General features: G+C 54.7%; 1 protein-coding gene across 2 annotated transcripts in view; it reads right to left on the reverse strand.

Annotated features, from left to right (window-relative positions):
* LOC111143191 (glutamate ionotropic receptor kainate type subunit 3) overlaps window positions 1-20,701 on the reverse strand; it is a 219,547-nt gene that overhangs the window by 27,773 nt on the left and 171,073 nt on the right. For both annotated transcript variants that reach the window (XM_022496724.1, XM_022496723.1), the window contains exons 9-10: window positions 20,563-20,676; window positions 11,594-11,797 (exon numbers count right to left, since the gene is read on the reverse strand). In XM_022496724.1, the coding sequence (XP_022352432.1) occupies window positions 11,594-11,797; window positions 20,563-20,676 (318 nt within the window). The remainder of the gene's footprint in view (window positions 1-11,593; window positions 11,798-20,562; window positions 20,677-20,701) is intronic.

Here is a 20,701-nt window from a genome sequence, read left to right on the forward strand (position 1 = left end):
GGAACCAGCAACCAACTGAAATCAGACTTTAAGGAAGGGAAGCCTGATCTGGGTAGACTCCGCAGGTCCCCAGGCTGGGGGTGGGGGATGCTGGCAAACACACAACTTTGACATTGCCAAGCCAATGTTTTTCCTTTTAATAGAAGCCCCCACAGTTGATTATTGACATTCAGAGCCTAAGCGTTCAGTGGACCTTAGGACCTGGGATGGACAGGGAGGGGGAGCCTATTAAAAAGCATGCATCACACTGGGACCTTCCATTTGTCAATTTCTGAATGTGGGCATTGGAAATTGCCTATCTTTGAAGGCAGAGGAAGGAGAATGCCCAGCTGCTGCCACCCTGGCCCCCTGGCGTCCTCAGGGTGTGTACAAAGGAAAGCAACAAAAAGAAGGGAACGATCAGGGAAGATGCAGAGAGAGTAACATGTACCTTCTTGATACCAACTGTGCTCCAGTCTGGGACACAGGGCTGAGCAGGAGACCCAGCTCCTGCTCTTACAGACTTTCCAGTCAAGTGAGCCCCCACTGGGGGGTGCCCATAGGACTCAGTGGGGTGGGGACCTGGCTGGGATATCCTGGAAGGTTCTTTTGATTCCTGAGTTCTAGGATCCTCTATAATGTTGGCATTAGAGGGGTGTAGTGGGCTTTTGTTCTAGAACATGGCCTCCCCTGGTCCTGTCCCTTCAAAGCACATTGCTTTGGGAGAACCTCAAAGTCAATATGCCAATCTTCCTCTGGCTTTAGCAGGTTGGATGAAAGGACTAGCGACGGGGGGATCTTGGTGTCTGCAGCCACGTTTGTTTCATGAGAAGTGGTCCAGGACTGGCGAGGAAGCCAACTGCAGGGCTGTGGGAACTCCTTCTTCACCAGCACTGTCCTGGAACCTTCTGAATCTTCCCACCCTCATCCTTCTCTCCGGCTCTCGCAGGTCAGGAGGTCTCACAGGTCAGGAGGTGGGCGTCCGTGGCATTCTGTACCTACAGCAGCGAGTCAGCTGGTCAACCTGCCCTTCTTCATGGGGAGCTTTGGTGCATCTTCTCCCTTAGGGTTCAGGAAGGCTGGCGTTCTCCACTTTGATTTGGGTTTAGGCAGGAAACGCTGCATTTCACCGTTGGTTACGATTTCTCTGAAAAAGGCATTATTTTTTCCAGCTTTCCTTGAAAGAGCAGAATAGATGTCAAGTCTCTGCTGTGTCAGTTCATTACTCAGAATGAAAGGCCCAACCTTGGCAGGGTCTTCCCACTTGAGCAACTTTTCTCTGAGGACGACTCATGAAATCAGAGGCTGTCAGACCTGGGTGAGAGGTCTTTAAGAACATCTCTTCCAACCCTCTATTTCTTATGGCGGGAAACTGAGGCTCAGAGAAGAGCCAAGGACTTTGCTCTCATATTCACAGTAATCATGTCCTTGAACAAACTAAACTTCTCACCTGTCCAACACATTCATGGGTCTTACAGATGATCTGTTGGCCCTGTCTGCCTGAGGACCTTTCCATACCTTATCTAAACCTCTCAACTGGGCAGGGCAACCCTTCCAGGACCTTAGTTTATCCCCATAAGCAGATTTCCACTTCCCGAGAATCTGTCCGGACCCACCTGGCACCAGCCTCTCTTACTAAACTCCATACTTGCCCGGGGCCCCTTGAAGCCACCACGTCTCCAGGAACCAGAATGAAGGCGAGAAGGACTTAACCAGCTGCAACTCTGTATTTCAGCCCAGAGGTCCAGCCACCTTGACTTCTGGCTGGACACTAGCCTTGTCCCAGAAAGTGAAACCAGGAAAACCTCCTCTCAGATTCTAAGAGTGGACTTGTGACCATGGTCCCACTTCTGGCCACTTACCACCTATCAGCCTTCTCTTAAGCCTTCTCTCTCTCTCTCTCTCTCTTTTAAAAGATTTTATTTATTTATCTGACAGAGAAATCACAAGTAGGCAGAAGCAGGCAGAGAGAGAGAGGAGGAAGCAGACTCCCTGCTGAGCAGAGAGCCCGATGCGGGGCTCAATCCCAGGACCCTGGGATCATAACCTGAGCCGAAGGCAGAGGCTTTAACCCACTGAGCCACCGAGGCGCCCCTCTTAACCCTGCTCTTAAGCCAGAGGTCCTCCCTGAGGAAAAAGTCTAAGCCCTGAACCCCAGCTTGCTACCTGAGTCTGGTGTCCCTGTTGGCCCCTGCCTACTTGCATTCTAGGCATAGTCTTTACCAGATTCCCCATCTCTGTGCTCTGCCTCTTGACTGGGATTCCCCAGGGTGTCCTGTTGCTCAGACGGGGACCTGCTGCAGTTACAATAGTAAGAAGCATGGTCATTGCTGGATGAGTCCCATATGCCAAGCATGGTTAAGCATGCTAATGTACACCGTCACAGACAATCCTTCCAGCAGCCCTGTGTGGCATTAAGTGTTACCATCACATTCTAGATGAGGGTACCATGACTCAATCAGGCCAGGATGTTTGTTCAAGCTCTACTCCTTTGGGTGATAAGTGTGGGTGGCATAGGAGTGAGCATAGCTGCCTTCCATGTTGGTGAATGGCTGAGCCAGTACTCGGACCCGCTTCACCATGATCTCAAACCCGCCAGGCAAGCCACACGTATGGGGTTGAATTGTGTGCCCCCTCCAAACAGGTTCAAGTCCTAACTCCCTAGGAGCTGTGAATGCGACCTTACTTAGAAATAGGCTCGGGGCGCCTGGGTGGCTCAGTGGGTTAAAGCCTCTGCCTTCGGCTCAGGTCATGATCCCAGGGTGCTGGGATCGAGCCCCAAGTCGGGCTCTCTGCTCAGCGGGGAGCCTGCTTCCTCCTCTCTCTGCCTGCCTCTTTGCCTACTTGTGATCTCTGTCTGTCAAATAAATAAAATAAAATCTTTAAAAAAAAAAGAAAGAAATAGGCTCTTTTTCTCCCCCCACTGAAACAGTCTTTGATTCTTGCCACTGAGATTAAACAGCGTCGGATAGATTGCTGGGAGAGTATCCTGGGCTGTGCAGAGGGAGGACACACTCTATCTTCAGTGGGCGTGTTCACCTCCCCAAAGATCAGGCTCTCTCTGGCTCCTGCGGAGTGCCCCGAAATTCATCAGTGAGCTCACGGCCACTCCTGGGCGTGCAGCACTGCGGGTTCTGACCGTGCGATGGCTCCCGGTGGGAGCCCGTGTGCATCTGGTCTCCGTGTCACAGTTGTTCCCTCACGTGTCCCCAGCAACACTCCCCAGGTGGTTTCAAATTCCCGTAATACCATTGCACACCTATCCCAGCAGCCAAAATTTTAGAATAGGTACGGATAATACCAAGTGCTGATAAGGGTGTGGAGCGACGGGGTCTCTCCTGGGTTGTGGGCGGGAATGTAAAATGGTGCAACCCCTCAGGTCACCGGCTTTTAGAGAAGAATGGAGCTCAGGACAGCTGCATGGAAGTGGTGCATCAGGCAAGGTATGTGGGAAGGAGCACGAAGCTCCCATGTCCTCTCTCTCGGGGCGCACCACCCTTCTCGCATTTCCATGGGTTCAGCAACCCAGAAGCTCTGCAAAAATGGTCTTTGCAGAAGTAATCAAGCTAAGATGGAAGTCATACTAGATTCGGGTGAACCCTCCATCCTAGGCCTGGGCTACTCATAAGCAGAGAAGAGGACGTACAGGGACACACTGAGAAGGCCCTGTGATGCTGGAGACAGAGACCAGAGTAAGGCAGGATCAAACCAAGGAGCACCAAGGATGCCGGCTGCACTGGAAGCCAGGGGAGAGGCGTGGGACACATTCTCCTTCAAAAGGGACCAATCCTGCCAGCACCTTGATTTCCAATTTCTGGCCTCCAGAACTGAGAGAGAAGACATTTCTGTTATTTTAAGCCACCTAGCTTGTAGTCATTTGCTGTGACAGCCCTGGGTCACTCCTACACCTGCCACTTAGGGCCAGGACAGGATGCTTGGAGTTCCTTCCACCACCCCATTCAGATGAGCAGGCTCTATGGCCAGGCCCGCTCTGCCTGCCCTGAACCTGGGCTGCATTCCCAGAGACATGAACCTGACTCTGGCTGCCCACCAAGGGTGCCACAGGGTCTCCCCAGCATACACTTCGTATTGTCTGGCTGGGCTGTTGAGCTCTACGGCTGCAGAAACATACACATTTACTCTCACTTCCCTCCAGATCCTTCTGCTTCTGTTTCCACAGTCCCCCAAAACCAGTCTCACTCCTGCTGCACATGCAGGACTTCTTCCCAGGGCTCTGTCTGCTGGCTCTCTGCCCACATACATGCTATCCTGGAATTCCCCTTCCAGTCTTTTCTCAAAGTGGTGTTGCTCCAGCTAGAATCCCCCCACTCCCAACCCTGCTTCATATACAGAAAGTGCTCTCAGGATAAAACAGTCTTATTAGGGGTTCCTTAGCCTTTCATGATCTAAGAGAACTTTCTGTCCCAGAGAACGTTCTGTAACGGTGGGCATGTTCTCTATTTGCATTGTCCAATATGGTAACCATTAGCCACATGTGGCCAAGAGCTTGAAACGTGGCTATGTAATTGAGGAACTGAGTTCATACTTTAATTAATTTCACATGAAAGAATTTGAAAAAATATTTTTATTTAAGTTTTAAATTTAAATAACCCCCATGACCAGTGGCTACTGAGCTGGCAAGTGCAGACCTGGCCCTGCCCACCTCTCCAGGCTTTCCTTACCTCACGTCCCCTTGCTTGCTTTCATCTAGCTTCTTTCAGACTCCCCAACTTCAGCTCTCTCTCACCTCAGGACCTTTGCACATGTGAGCTCCTCTACCTGGGACTTGTTCCTCCACAAACGCTTTGTCTAGCTAATGCCTACTTCTCTTTCAGATCTCAGCTCAATTAAATCAATTAATTAAAATCCTCAGGTGACGTCAGGTCTCCCTGGTGATTCATCTCATGGCACAAGTATTTTCGCTCCTAATACTGACCACAGTTGGGTTTTTAGAGGGGCTTGGTGATTTCTCCTTCACTGGACCATAAGCTCATGGGAGCAGGGTCTGAGCCCATGTCTTTCCACCACCATGCGCCCTGGGCCTGGCACAGTGCCTGGCTCGCAGCCTGCCATCTGTAGACTCTGGGACTGGATGAATGGGGATTGTAGGGGAGATACCCAGTAAGCACATCTGCAGAGCTGCCTGGCTGAGCACATGGTAGTTTACAGGGGGACAAAGCAAGTCACGGGGCGGGGTGGGATGGGTGTCTGCCGATGACTCCCAGACTCCACCCTTAAGAAAACACAGCGCTCCCGGAAAGCCCATGGACACTGACCTGACAACCAGCAGCCTCAACGACCCACACATTACAACAGAGGGGAAGCGGTGCTGGTAAATTCCTCAGTGTCCACAGATGGGTCACCTCCCAACACCTGTAATCCACACACTGGCTTCCTGAGTGGTAGTGGCCTCACTACCCGCCAGTGAGGACGGATGCCCGCGCCTCTCTCTGGCCCAGGAGAGCTGCTGAGCCTCTCTCCTTCAGGAAGGAAGGGCGGGTGTTCCCTGCTTCAGGACCCCAGGGGCCCCAGGAGGGACAGGCCACAGCTCCATCTCCGACCACCTGACCCTTTTCCCACCTCATGGGCGGAAGGTGGCATCAGCCCAGACAGGCCCTGCTCAGCAGGTTGCTGGGGGTAGTGACCCCCCTCTCCCTCCACATGCCACAAGGCCCTGGTGATACGTTCCCATAGCGCCCCTTGCGCTGCTCCTCCATGTCCTTATCACAATTAAATTATTATTTGTAAGTCACTGTTTAATACCTCCCTCGCTCCTCTGCTGGTGTGTGAGCTCTAGAAGGGGGGGTACTGACCTGGATCGCACACTGAAGCATCCCTCGGGTGAGCTCAAAAGCTGGCCCCAACAAGGGGCTCAGTAAAGTTCTTTTGCAAGACTGAGCAATGAAGTACCCCCAAGGGTCCCGACCAACCCTGACCACAGCCTAAGGGGACTGAGCTCTGGCCTCCGTTTCCCTGCTCAGCATCCCCGTTCTCCCCGAAGCCACGTGACCCATGCCAATCTGCCTGGGTCCTGCACTCCAGAACTAGGTGTTAGCATCTAAGCCTCTTCCTCAGGCTCTGCTGTCCAGGAGCCCAGCTGAGACTGTTCCAGAAAGGTCTGTGGAACGAATGAAGGAACAGTTGACCCTCAGCAGGGTGAAACTCTCGCTCCCTCTGACCTTCGTTTCCCTCCAATCCCCCTTCACTCTGGCAGTGCTGTTGTACCTGTGCCTTGACCGCTCTGGCCCTGGGCTGGCTGGACCCCGACCTCCAGCCAGGCTTCTTCCAGGTTTTTCCCAGGTTGGTCCCTGCTGCCTGGGTCCTGGCAGCTAACAGTTCTTTGGTGAATCTCAGTGTGGCCCGGTCCTTCCCACATCCCGGGCCTGCTTCCCTGCTCCTTCTCAGGCAGCTCAGGGTCATTGCCCTGGCAACCCGGCTGCCCTCCCAGGAGTCCACAATCACATGTCCTTGGGGAATCCCCTGCCCTCCACTGCCCTGTCCCACCCAGGCCTCCACCTGTCCCCAGAGAGCTCCCAGCACGTCTTGCTTTAAAGGGCATTGGCCAGCCTGGAGGAGGTGGTTTGCCAGAGCCTTTCCTGGCCACACAAACAGGGGCTTGGGGTTGCTGCTAGCATGAATGCATGGAGGCCAGAGCTAAGATCTGATTACTGGTTGAATGGCAGGGGACACCATACGTGATGGGGCCATAGCCTTGACACCTGACCCTCCGCAGGCACAGGATGGGAAGTTCAATGCTTAGGACCCCACAGCCGCAACCCTGGGGAGGATGTGTGAGTCCGTGCGCTCCCTCACACACCCTCATTCATCGACACCTGCTCCATGTGCCTGGCCCACGCCGGGTGCTCAGGCAGCAGCCAAGAGCTGTTCATCAGGCGCTCACTGTCTGGAAGAAGGGTGGGGGGCGGTGATGGGCCCCCGGAGCGATGCCATCCCCTCTGCTCGGCACTCAGCATGACCAGGAGGTACAGGGGATGTCCGGGCTCTGCTACTTCTCTCACAAGGGAAAGGATGATACGCCCGGGCTACCCACGACTGCTCCGTGTCTCCTCCCCGTTCTAACCCTTGTCTTGGTCCAGCCTCATCCACAAGCCAGGAAAACCTCCTCCCCTGCTCTAAGTGAGAAGTGACAATGGAGAGAGGAGAACCATGGCTTGCTGTGACTTAGAGGGCATGTCCGCACTCCCTTAAGGCCGCGCTCCTGCTTCGTCTCTGCCAAACCGGGCCCCTCTGATTCCAGGGCTTCGGAGAGCAGCCAGGACAGGATTCTGGGCTCACAGAGAATAAAGTTCCCAGCCTGGGGCTGACCCTGTCGCTTGTGCCAGCATGGATGCCATTCACGCCTCTCCTTTGAGCTCCCTGCCTGCCACGTGTGACCCTGTGCACACACCTCTCTAGGAACCTCTCCTCCTTTGGCCTCTGTCACACCTGCTCTCCTGGCTCTCCTCCTTCCTCTCTGGCTTTGGCCGTCTTGTGGAGTTCTCGTTTTCTTCTCTCCTTATGCTTCCTTGTCGTTTGGGTCCTCCCCAGGGTCCCATCTCTCCTCGGCCCGGCAGTCCCGCCTCCGGCTGCCTCCTGAGGTCCCCTCCAAGGCTGGGCTGGTGACTCCCAAGCCTTGAACTCCTGCCCCGCTGTCTCCTCTGACTGCCCAGTTATATGGACAGCCACCTCCCAGCACCTCAGTCCCAGCATGACCTCCGTGCCTCCTCCACTCCTCGATTTGGCCAGGAGGCTCTTTATTTGGGGATGACACTGTCATCTTCCCAGCTGGAATTTCACACCTGTCCTGGTGCAAAAATCTTCCCTGTCCCTCACCTCCTTCAGCCAGCACATCCAACAATCTTCTCCATTCTCCCTTCCCATCGCTGTCCCAAGCCACCCGCCTCCCTCCTTTCCCACCGCAGCGTTCCCTTCTTTCTCTCCACCACGCTCTCCTTCACTCGGGCCCCAGCCATGGCCTCCAGACTGGCTCCTGGGCAGCCCTACCGCAGTGATTTTCCTCCACCTGATGCTCATGTCACTCCCTTCCAGCTGTGCCCCCCGGAGCTCTCAGGATGAAACCCAAATGCCTCTGCTTAGCACCCAGGACAGAAACTCTGGATGGCAGGTATCAGGAAAGGCCAATGCCCCCAAGGGGAGTAGGGGGATGATGCCTTGCTGTGTGCCTCCGCTCTCTGTGAGTCTGATCACTGTGAATCAGTTTCCCAAGACTCCTATTTGGAATCAGAGGGTAAGGTTTAGCTCCCGGGTCACTGTGGCCCACCAGGATGACCATGGCTGGGCCCAGCCACTGCGTTCATCCACGTGTGTACTTTGGACAGCAGGGCTGACCCTGGAGGGAAGGCCATAGGACAGCTCCCAGGGGCTGCTCATGTACTGAGCACCAAGCCCTCTGTTAAGCATCTTCAGGCCGTATCTCATTAAATCATCCTACAAACCCTGGGAGGAAGGCTTTTTTATTACTCCCATCTCATAGATGTGGAAAGAGAGGCCAGAGAGATTGAGTACGGGCTAGACCCGGAATCTGAAGTCATCTCTATTCGATTCCAGGGTCATTAACACACCTGGGAGTAATTTAAGGCACGGACGTGGACGTGGGCAGAATACCTTTGAGAGAGGAGAAATGAGAGGAAGCAGGCAGTAAAGCTGGAGAGAGTAAGAGTCTGTGAGAGCCGGGGTGATGGAGAGCGAAATCACTGCTCCGTCCAATCCGTCTGTTGTTCGCACCGTTGGAGCCCACCGTGCCGGGACAGGGGCGTGAGGAGTGTGTCAGCAGGCGGGGTCACACCCCCACCTGTCCCATCTTCCTCCGTGAGCCTGGCTCCCTGGAAGGCCGTGTGGCGTGGGACAGAGGAGAGCAAGAGTGTCCGAGAAGGACCTCTTAAGTCCTGCTGGTCAGAGGCTCCACCCAGGGCCTCCAAATGGGCCTTGGGGGGCAGATTCTCACAAAGGTAGGCATTCATCACTTTTACGTCTGCGTTCAGATCCTTAATAAGGAAGTAATAATATTGCGAAGCCTTTACCACGCTATCTATGAGCTAGCGAGAAGACTAATTATCTGACGACACTAATAAATGGTTATGATGTTATTAAAAATGGCACCAAGCTAGGATTAATAGGCTCATCAATTGTAGGGAATCGGGTTTAACAAGGTCCCCTGCCTGTCCCGTCAGGGCCTGCGCCTTGATGGATACCGCGCCGCACGGAGGCCGCAGATGAGGCCACCTCCCCTCTTTTCCCCAGCAGAGGGTCAGCTGAGAAAGGTCTGGCTTACCGCTGGGTTTTTCTGAGCCTCCCCCTCACAAATGCTCTTCAAAGCCTGGAGATGGAGATGCTGTGGCCACCCGGACTGGCGCCGGCCCTGCTCCCTTCCACAGGTGGCCTCCACGCTCCACGGGACCCCCTCCACCTCCCCCGTTCAGCCTGCCTCTGCAAACAACAGGCACTGGCACCCACCGGGGCCCCGCATTCCAGAGCCCTGGCACCAAGCAGAAGTAGGGGAGCTGATAAATGGAGATGCCTCTGGGGCCTGCTGACTAATTTCCATAATAATTATAGTTATTACTAATAATGGTGACAACACCACTCCCTTCCGTTTACACTGGATTCCACAATCTAGGAGAGCTTCCCCACCAGCTGTCTCCTCCCAGCCGCTCAACCTGCTGGGAAGAACACAGGGTAGGTAGTCCATATTCGGTGTTCGTATTCTCCATGTTGAGTTAGAACCTAGGAACCCGGGGACATGAAGGGACTTCCTCAAGTCCCCTCCCCGGCCTCGAAGGAGTAACCGTACGATACAGATAAAAATAAGAAGACAAGGACCGACAGGGTGCAGAGGACATAACGCACGTGGGTGAGCTTAGCCCTCACAGCCTATGGGGCTGGCTCTATGACTGTCATTCCTGTTTTACAGATAGGGAAATTGAGACAGAGAGAGGCCAAGAAACTTGTCGAGGAGCGTGCGGCTAAGTTGCCGCAGAGTGGGAGTCAAGCCCAGCCCAAGTTCGTGCTGGTGACCAGAAGCCTCTCCCACCAGCCTTCTACAGGAGCCTGAGTTCTGGGGGCCCTAGGAAATGAAGGTTTTGCTTGAGCCTTCCCGCTTCTCCCTCCTGTCCAAGGCTCTAGGTTCCCTGTAGAGCATCTTCCCTGCACGGTAACAATCCCCGTGGCTGGTACTTTCCATGCCAAGATCTACACTACAGGACTACAGGAGCCTACTTTGCCCTCGCTCCTGGGGTCAGGATGGCTCTTCGCACATGTTGGAGCACAGGGCTTCCAAAAGCAGAGAACCTCCAAAGACTCTGCTGCTTTGAACACCACTTACGAGCCGTGGGTCCTCACTGCTCTCTGCCTCAGTTTCCCCATCTGTAAAATGGGTGGTGGGAGCAGGACCTACCTCACGGGGTTGTTGTGAGGATAAATGAGGGGAGGAGAACATAAGGGGTCTGTATAGATCAGGTCCTGGCATTCGTTAGCAGGTCTTTGCTGACAGATGCCTCTGGAAAGCTGAGGGGCTTGGGCTGGAAGGCAGAAAACGTTTGCTACAGGCCAGCTGAGCCTGTGCAAATAGCTCCTTCTTCCATTCCTGCAGCAGCTGCGGGAGCTCTGGTGGTTGTCCCTTCCTCCTATTTTAAACGTGGAGACACTGAGACTCAGGGAGGTTGACGAACATTCCCGGTCGCACACCTATGAGGTGCTAACATGGGGCCAGAACCTGAGTTCCGGCAGATCGCATCTGGGCACCTGACAAGCCTCCCTCTTACTGAGGTCTTGCGGTGGGCGACGCCCTGCTCCTAGTCCTTCCATCCAGGGTCACAATAATCCTCCGAGGAGTGACGCCCATTCCAGAGATGGGAAATCGCTTAGAGAGGTTCCTCCTCACGGGCCCCTATTCACACAGCTGCTGATTGGGGTACCGGTCCTTGAACCCAGGGCCCCTGCCTGCCCCCACCTGGGGCGACCATACACTATGGCTTCTGTCTTCCTCCCAGGGTCCCACAAGCCCCAGGCCCCTCCTACCAGCTGCTCCTTCTTCCCAAAGCCCTGCCTATCTGCTTCCCCCTACTCTCCCTCACCTCAGGCATAGCGCTCCCAGCTGAGCCTTGCTTCTCCCCTCACAGAGCCCTCAGCTCCCTGCACCACCGGTCTCTCCCCTGCGGCCAAAGCCACTCAAGGCAGGGACAGACCTAGCTCTGCATCCTAGAGTTTGGGAAGTGTTTTGTACTGGCACCCACGTGACTGGGACGCCTTTGGTCTCCCCTAAAGGACCGAGAGGCATCGAGGAGCTGGGGAAGTCCTCCTGAGCAAGCTCACCAAAGACACCAGTGGGAAAGACTCAGTCACACGGAGGGGGGGCGGTGGTGGTCACAAGGGCGGGACGGGTAGTACACGTGTGCTTGTGTGAAGGGCAGTGTCTGGGAGCTGGGGAGCATGAGCAAGGCAGGCCCACGGGAGTGGGTCCTTCCCAAGGACCTTTGTCTCTATCTCCCCTGCCCCCAGGGCTCTCACCTGCTGGGATGCCCCACCCCGACATGCACTGGACTTGACCAAGCCCCCTAGGGCGTCCCTAGCCCCAGGGGGCTCCCTTCCTGCTTACATGGTCGATGAGCTCCTTGATCATGCCGTTCCACTGGCCCTTGTCGTCCTGTGCCCCGTACTTGCCATCTTCCACCAGCCGGATCTCGTAGGAGAAGCCTAGGATATGGGCCAGCTCCTTGAGCAGGTCGATACAGTAGCCCTCGAAGCGGTCATTCCCGAACAGGGTCCTGTCAGACTTCCGGAACATGACGAAGGGCTCCTCCTGCAGGGAGAGACGGGAGAGGGGCTGACAAAGGCGGCGTGGGTCGGGGGAGAGCTTGGTCTGGAGCCTCTCCTCATCTGTATTTTGTCGTGGCCCCTGGCATGAGGCGCGGGCTTGGAGGGTATTTATGATGAACTGTCTGACGGTCACAGAGCTGGTAAGGGGTGGGACAGGCATTTGGACTCAGGCGATCAGATTCGAATCCCATGCTCTCTACCACACCATCCGTGCAAGGCCGGCGGTTCTCCAAGTGTGATCCCCGATCAGCAGCCCCAGCGGCACCCAAGAACTTGTGAGAAATGTACACTTTTCAGCTGCACGTGGACCACTGGGCCTGAAACTCTGGGGTTGGAGCCCAGCGTCCGACTCTTGATTTCGGTTCAGGTCATGATCTCAGGGTGGCCGACTGGGCCCCTGTTGGGCTCCACACTCAGTGGGGAGTTTGCTTGGGATTCTCTCACTCCTTCTGCCCCTCCCCCCACTCACTCTCTCTCTCAAATAAATATATAGATCTTTAAAAAAAAAAAAAAAAAAGAAATGCAGCCCTCCAGGGGATTCTGATGTCTCCTCTTGCGTAAGAACACTGCCACACCGGACCCTCCATCCAGTACGCTCCCTGACTCCTCCCCCTGATACATTTCTGTCCTCCCGAGGTTCTCAGTCCCCAGCCTGAGGATCTGCTGGGTAAGTGAGGGATGTGGACCCAGGTTGCACGAGGAAATTGTCAACTGCCAGTGCCTGTGGAGGGCCTAGCCCACAGCCCAGCAAGGGCGTGCTGGACAGACAAATGGCATTGCCTCATTTAACCTTGAAGTCACCCTTCGGGGGGAGGGACCCACAGTTCCACTTGACAGATGCAGAAAGTGAACTCACGAGGATGCATGACTGGTGTGAACTGAGCTCACACCATTACGCTGGCAAGGAGAGCAAGTGAATTCAGGTGGGTGTAGCCCTGAAGTGCAAATTTGTAAGCCCCTCACTGAGCCAGAGGCCCCAAGATCCAGGGCACCTCTCCTGGTGGGTATGGGGCCCTCGGCAGGTAGCTCAGTAGCCAGGACACACATCCCGCTGTCCCACCTCGGGCTCTCTCCCTGCCTGGCAACGGGGAGCCAGCAAGGGGCTGTGATGAGGGCACAACTCGGTCTGATTTCTCATTTAGAAACAAGCTCTTCAGGGTGCCTGGGTGGCTCAGTGGGTTAAAGCCTCTGCCTTTGGCTCAGGTCATGGTATCAGGGTCCTGGGATCAAGCCCTACATTGGGCTCTCTGCTCAGCAGGGAGCCTGCTTCCCCCTTTCTCTCTGCCTGCCTCTCTGCTTACTTGTGATCTCTGTCTGTCAAATAGATAAATAAAATCTTAAAAAAAAAAAAAAGAGAGAGAGAGAGAGAAGCTCTTTGCCGCCCTGCAGAGAACTGGGGGAAGAGGCAGGACAGACAGTGGGAAGTTGCCATTGACCTGGTCCAGTCTGAGGTCTACGGGGTGAGAACTGTGGGCTCTGACGGGGCAAAATCCAGGCCTACAGCAGGGACCCAAAGTCCAGGTCAACACACAAGTCCGTGTTTCTACGGGGTCCACCCACCCAGCTTCACCGACAAGTCCCCATCCCCGGGCCACGGTGGATGGGTCACTCACGTTTTTCTGAGCTCCTACTATGCACCAGACACCAATTCAGGGTCTCACACAGGCTGCTTGATTCAGACCCCCAAGGCCTGCAGGACAGGTGACATCACACCCATGCCGCAGATGAGGAAACACGCTCAGAGAGGGTCAGTAAGTTGCTCTAGTCACACAGGAGTTGAACTGCAGTCTGACAGAGTCTGGCTCCCCTGCTTCCTGTCTGTAGCTCCTGGCCTCCTCCTGTGCCTTAACCTTCCCCAAGGCCACTTTGGCACCCCCCTACCCCCTACCCATGTCAGAATGCCTCAGGTCTTCAGCTGACAGGTGATAAGCAGTAGCTGACAGAGGGCACATGTACTGGGAAACCCATGTGCACAGGCCCACGAGAAGGGTACACACCCGATTATGGAGGCTTCTCATCATCTGTCAACCAGTATGGCTATTCCTTTGAACACTGTGGGCCCCTGGGGACAGAGTGAGCCATGGAAGTCCCTGAGAACACCCTCACTGGAGATCCTCCGGAGCAGAAACCCACCAGCATCCTCCTGCTGGGCTCCCTCTGTGACAGGTGGGCTCGATTCTCTGCTCCTGGTCCCCCAGTACCGCCCCCTTTCAAAATCCCAATCCCACCCCAGGACTCATTTACTCTAGATTTTCAACAATCCCTTGGGACGATTCAGAGCAAGGATGGGGGAGCGTGTGTGAATCTCCAGGGGTTCCTGCCTCTCCAGGGTTTCTGAGAAAAGCCATCTCCCAGTCTAATTGGGTGGAAGATATCGGGCAACTGACCCTTGGTCCTCCCCCCGGCTCCACCGGACCCCTTTCCCTGGCTAGAGTCCACGCTGAATCTCTGTGCCTCCCATCCCCACCCTGCAACCAAGTGGGCAACTCACAAGGTTGCTGAGAAGAGCACAGGTGGGGCGGGGAGAGGCAGGGGCTACCTGGAGGGAAGGGGGCTGTGGTTAGCACACACACGTCATCGTGCAAATCCGTCTCTGGGAGGGTGCTGCCCGGAACCCTGGCATGCGGCCTGGGGGCAGGAGCCTCAGGAACCCGCCGCCTCCCCCGATCCTTCTGGTTGGACATTCTTGTGCAGTGAACAAAGTATACCACTGTCCGAGTTGGCCCTGATGTGAGCTCAAGAAAGAAGTGGAGAGAAGGTACTATCTCTCCCAGGAGAATCGCCAACCACACACACATTCCTGGACAAAATTGACCTCCTTCTGTAAAATGGGGAGAATCCTGGACCCCACCAGATAGGGTTGCTGGGAGGAGTAAAGGAGCCAATCTATGAAAAGCACTTACAACGGCGCCTGGCAAAGGTAAGCTGCCAATGTGATCGACGGATTGATTTTTGTTAATATCGTTACCGTCTTTCCGTGTGCTGGGTCGCCTGTGCCTGCAGTGCCCTTTCCAGCCTAGAGACCATGCCCAAGGTCAACAAAGGTTAAACACCCTAGCTGGCCCTGGAAAACCATTTCAGGGAAAGGTCCCTGAGATGGCTTACTTCCTGACCCTCCCTCCACGCCCCTCCCTGGGCCTATTCTCTAAAATTAGCACTTCCTTTGTGAAGCCACCGCAGCCCCAGAATCTATACATCTCCATATAAATACGCTGCCTTCGGAGCAGCTGTAAAATGCCATTAATTTCGGGAAGTGCTCTGCGGATGGCATACATATTTAACAGCCAAAGCCCAGAGCATTAAAATGGTGCTCGCCTTAGTAATGTGTCTCTCGACCTGCAACATTTCCTAGGGGGTAATTCTGAACTCCGCCAACTACTTATTCATGGACTATTTCACAATTTATTACTGGAAATGTCCAGACAGCCAATTCACAAGCTCTCTCGGCTGCTAATCGATTGCTTGGTGAAGGTGCCCTCAATTTCATAACTTCATGCTCCCCTATTGCTCTGGGAGAACCGCCGTAGGAGCAGGGTAATATTTCTCTTCAACAAGTCACAGGAAACAGGGGTCCAGAAAAATAACCTTTCCCGACTTTTTGCGGCCAGAGCTCTCCGTCTGGTTTCTTTCTGATCACTTACACCGACGGGAGAGCCAGGCCTTGGGCTAAGCTTCTCCCCTGGCCGCAGGACCTGTGGAGTTGGAAAGGGGTCTGTGAGGGGAGGAGGATGCAAGGGTGAGCTGCCCGGCACCCGCATTCCCAAGCCCCCCTCTGATGCACATTCACACAAGTGCACACCTGTATACACAATACTACTGGCACGGGCGTACCACATTCTCGATGTTCTGTCTGCCTGGCCCTGCTTGGCCGCAGAGGCTGAAGGCTCTGGACCCAAGACCTTGCCTTCTGCCTGTTAGAACCAAGACAGAGCACTGGGAGTCCTGCCCATCCCGGAGGTGGGGTCTAGAGCAGTCCCTGACCTGGGACGGCCCTCCCAGCCCACACCCTGGCCTTCCTTGGCTTCTCTGCTTCTCCTGTTGCCCGGTGCTAGGGGTTCTGCCTGCCTGGCCGTTGAGTCTTACGAGGTCACTATGTGCACAGGGCACAAATACACCCACTGGTGTGACTCCAGACACCCGTGTGCGGCTGGGCCAGTCCCGCACCCACATGTGTGTCAACACTGCTGCTTTCTTCAGCAGCCTAAAGAACTCTGAACCTTCAAAGGCAGGGCCCCCAGAAGTGAGGCAGGTGTGTTTTCTCGGCATGTGAGCTGAGGTTGGAGTGGATGAATTTTTCATGAGCCCATGGGAGAGCAGAACCAGAACAGAAGCTGGGGCCGGGCAGAGAGGGGGCGAGAAATGGGAGGCTTCCAGGCTTTCGACCTCAGACATGGGGAAGGCCATCTGCAGCTCTGAGGGCCAGGGTGGGTGCAGTTAGGGCTCCGTCCATCTGTGTGCCCAGGGTAAGGCACCCTTTGTTCTTAACTCCAGGGTTAGGGATAGGGGAGAAGAGGAGGCAGGTTTCTGACAGCCCACAGGGAACCGCGGCCCTCCCCTGTGCCCAGACTCCAGGGAAAAGAAAGAGCAGAAACCCCTTTCATTAAGGGTCCAGCCCTATTCTCCGGGGACAAAGCAGTCGGATCTTCTTGAACCCAGCTTTGGTATCTGCCTGTCACTCAAAGTGCCGTTTCCCAGACAACACCCTTGCCGGCTGGCCCCCCTCACCAACCTCCGCCCCCCCACAGTGCTCTCAGCAAGAGGTGCTGGCCCTGTTTTCAGGCTGCCAACCGCTGGGCTGGGTTTTCAGCCAGAGCAGCTAGGGCTAGGCCCCTTTTCACAACTGGTGCCCCTGCCCCAAAGAACCTCAACCTGAGAGCACCCCCCAGGACCATGCTGAGACTTTCAGGAGCATCTGGACCAGCTCAAGGTTTTTGGGAAGGAGGCCCCAGGTCCGTCCATGGGGGAGTGGGCCTCTCTCTCACTCGGGAGACTGAGGACATTTTCAGCGGGGCACAGAGAGTTTCTCAGAGACCAGCGCAAAGGCTGTGTGTCATAGCCCGTCCCCATCAGGGATCCTCCAGATGTTTTCCGGGCCATTTCTCTTCCTCCAGGAAAGACTGGGCTTCTCTCACTGACCCACAGGGAGAAGCAAACCTTACCCTCCATGAGCTCTGGGCACCAGGGAATGCAGAAAGCAATCATGGGCCGCCCCCTGCCCATGTGAGTATCTGACACTGCAGGATGGGGTTAAGACAGTGTGAGGGACATGGGCTTGGGTGGGTCAGAAGCAATGTCAGAGGTCAAGACCAATGGGGGTGGGGGTGGGGGGGTGGGGGAGGGAATAATTATGATGTCAGGCCCAGGAGCTCAGACTTTGAGCAAAGCAGATGATGAGGTCGTGGTTGGGTCTGGAGTCTGTCTTATCAACAGGAGACCAGAGATATGAGGGACACAGAAGGTCAAGGTCACAAACCCTAATGCCTTCAGGGGCCCGTCAGGAAACAAGGAAGTGAGAGGCAGGGTAGTGTTGACCATGGTCGGGGTGGCAGGGTTCTGTAGAAGGCAAGTCTGAAGCCTCTGAGCTACCCTGTGCTGGGAAGAACCTCTGCGGTCATGGTCAAGGTCATGGTCAAGGGTCAGTCTTCAGTGAAGTTCAGGGCTCAGGGGTGGACAGAAGCAGAGGCTTTCTCTAGAACACTCTGCATACTGTACTAGACCTGAGCTCCCCGGGGCCTGGATTTGTGATCAATAACAGTCATGAGGAACAACAGCAGCTCTCATTCCACATGCACTTGGTGCCATTCAGATTTATTAATCCCCCAGACCCTCAACTCCATGAAGTAGATACAATTAGTACCACCTTTCTTTTTCAGGTGGGGAAACAGAGGCATGGAGCAGTTAAGCAATTTCCTGGGGTCACACAGCTAATTAACTGGGAAGCCAGGGCTCAGACCCAAAAGTCTGTGCTCACAATCTTGCCCCTGCACCCCGGTCACACTGCATGTCCCTAGCGGCTGCTGAGCTAGTGTTCGCCCGGATGAGGGGCGGGGGCACAGATAGGGCTGGGTGCGGGCCATGGGCCAAGAGGGGCTTCTCTCTTTCCCCATCCCCGGGGGTGCCTGAGAGCCAGCAGGATGCTGCAGGTGGGACTTCCAGCAAGGGACTGAGTGCATCAGGTTGGGACCTTTGCAAGAAGCTGTGAGTGTTGATCAAGAAGCTTCCAGAAGGGCATAGGATGTCTGCCTGATCCTGCCACTGCGGGTGTAGACACATTCCGGGCACCTTTGCAGAAGGGTTTCACACCCTTGAAATCAGGCTGCTGCTGCCATTTTAACAAAATGCACGCCCATGGTCTTTCAAGGTGTGTGTATCCGGTTTCCTTCTGGTGTATCAGGTCTAGCCTGCTGCTCCCTTGAGGGCATTGTTTTGTGGCTGAATCACCTGGGCCCATGTCATCACCCTTCTTCCTAATCTCTCCGAGCACACTCGTTTTACCTTTCTTTTTCTTTTTTTTTTTTAAAGATTTTATCTATTTATTTGACAGACAGAGATCACAAGTAGGCAGAGAGGCAGGCAGAGAGAGAGAGAGAGAGGGAAGCAGGCCTGCTCCCCGCTGAGCAGAGAGCCTGATGTGGGGCTTGATCCCGGGACCCTGAGATCATGATCTGAGCTGAAGGCAGAGGCTTTAACCCACTGAGCCACCCAGGTGCCCCTCGTTTTACCTTTCCTAATCTCTTCTTGTGCGAAGTGTTTTATTTATATCTCACATTTTATGCAGCTCTGTTTTTAATCTTTTACCACCTTTTTATTATTTTATTTTTACCCTTTTATATTTTAGCTTTGTCACTCTTTTATCCTTTTGCTTTCTGACATTTCGGTTTTACATTTTTTACCTTGTCTAGCTGGAGCTGTTAATTATTTATTTTAATTTTTCGTCTTTCGTGATGGCTTCCCTTTTCATCTCGTGTCTTATTTTCATTTTTCTCATTATTATTTTCCCTTTAACCTTTTTCTTTTGTTCCCTTTCAACTCTCTTCTTTTCTGTTTGCATCCACATCAATATCCTTTCAATGGCTCATCAGTCTCTAATCCCTTTGCTCTTTTTTGTTTGTTTCTTTTTAATCTTTCTAGATTTTTTTTTTTATAATTTCTCCCCTGTTCCTGATGAAATCCTTTGACTTATTGGTCTCAGCAGTCTGATTTTTATATTTTTTTTAGTTAACAAAAATTCGGTCAATAAAGGCAAGTGTTGGTGTTGAGGGCAATGCTGGGGGAAGGGGCTCATGCCCAAACCTGGGCGGGGGGGCAGGCATCTCCCCAGCCCTCCTGTCCTGGCTCTGTCACCAGTGGTTCACCAGAACCATTGTGAGGGCTGCATCACCTTTGACACGAATCCTCTCAGTGGTACAACCCTGGACACTGTGGGTGAGGCCCACGGGCTACAGGTGCTCCCTTGATTACATTGACTACACTGGTGGCCCTGGTGTCTGCTGCTTACTGGGAGATTGGGATTTAACTACCATGCCCCTTCTTGCTCCGGGGTGCCCACCACTTGCCACCAAGCATATGTCTGGTGAGTCACACTAGAGGGAGGGCACAGGACCGTTCCGTGGTGCCCGGTTGAGCTGCCCCCACAGTGGGAGGCAGGTGGGGCAACTGTATCCCAGCGCCCTGGAAGGGTCCCGAGCCGGGTGTGCAACCCTGCTCTCTGGGTCCATCCCAGGCAGCCTTACTTGGACTGAGCTCTCCAAACCTGGCTGAGCCCTCCACTCTATACAGGATTTGCTCTATTCATATTCATGCATTTATTGTATTGTATGTGCTTAGTTATAAGCAGTTATAAGGAGAAGCTGACCAAAATTGCCCTCCAAAGGTCTTTGGTCAGAAGCTACTGGGTGGTGATCAGGCTGCCTCTCCCCAGCATGGCCCAGCGTGGGTCCCCCAAAACCGTGTTGAGTCTCTGAAAGTGCGGGTTCTGAGTCTCTGGACCCCTTGGAGGCCTTCCAGAAAGGGCTGCTGCACGGGGAGGGGGCACAACACTGGCCAGTTAAGAGGGCAGTGGCATGGGTGTGTCTTTCTCCCCATCCTGAGTTCCAAGGTACAGAGAGCCTCAGAGATGCCAAGAGCCGCACCTTGGGGCAGAAGAAGGAGGTGCTCTTTGGTTTGGGGAATGGAGGGAGGACGGCAAGCTGAATGACCACAGAGCTGAGCTCTCGGGATGGGTACTGTGGCCTATGGCCTGTGGGATCCCCACACTGGCTGGGCTCTCTGGGTGTGGCCACAGCACCCACCACAGCTGGGGGGACCACTGAGAAGGGCCTTTTCTCTGGGAGCTGAGGTGAAGAGGGGGGCCCAGAGTCCTGGGGCAGAGGGCAGCTACCCTGTCTACCCCATCGTGGTTTGTACTTGGGCTCAAGGGTGGGTGGGTGGTGGGAGATGCAAACACGCAGGCCTCTGCAGGTGGGCTTCCAAGCAGATCTCAGACAGGTGTGAGGACCAGTCCACCCCGCCTTTCAGAGCAGGCCACTGACAGCCACCCCCTGGGGTCTTTGGCCTGTGACCATGAGCAAGTTGCTGTGTTCCAATGACTACGGGCTTTCTGAGAGACCCTCTGTGCTTCCACAGCACCTCCCCCATCTCCCAGGCTCGAAGCAGCCCCGAGAGGTGCCCGGTCTGTGCTGCCCAGTCTGGTCCCTCCAGCCCATCCCCGGCTCACAAAGTCCCTCCTGTGGGGTGGCAGGCTCTTACCAGCACGGTGGTGACGATGAGCGATCTGTTTGTCAGAGAGTCTGTGACATTAGGGCCTCGGCCTTTGGCGACCTCCGTGATGTTGAGCCCCTCTGCAGGACTCCACACACCCACCTGGATGGACAGACAGACAGAGAAC

The sequence above is a fragment of the Enhydra lutris genome, unplaced genomic scaffold, assembly GCF_002288905.1.
Source record: "Enhydra lutris kenyoni isolate GAN:26980312 unplaced genomic scaffold, ASM228890v2 scaffoldscaffold9, whole genome shotgun sequence".
NCBI classification, from domain to species: Eukaryota; Metazoa; Chordata; class Mammalia; order Carnivora; family Mustelidae; genus Enhydra; species Enhydra lutris.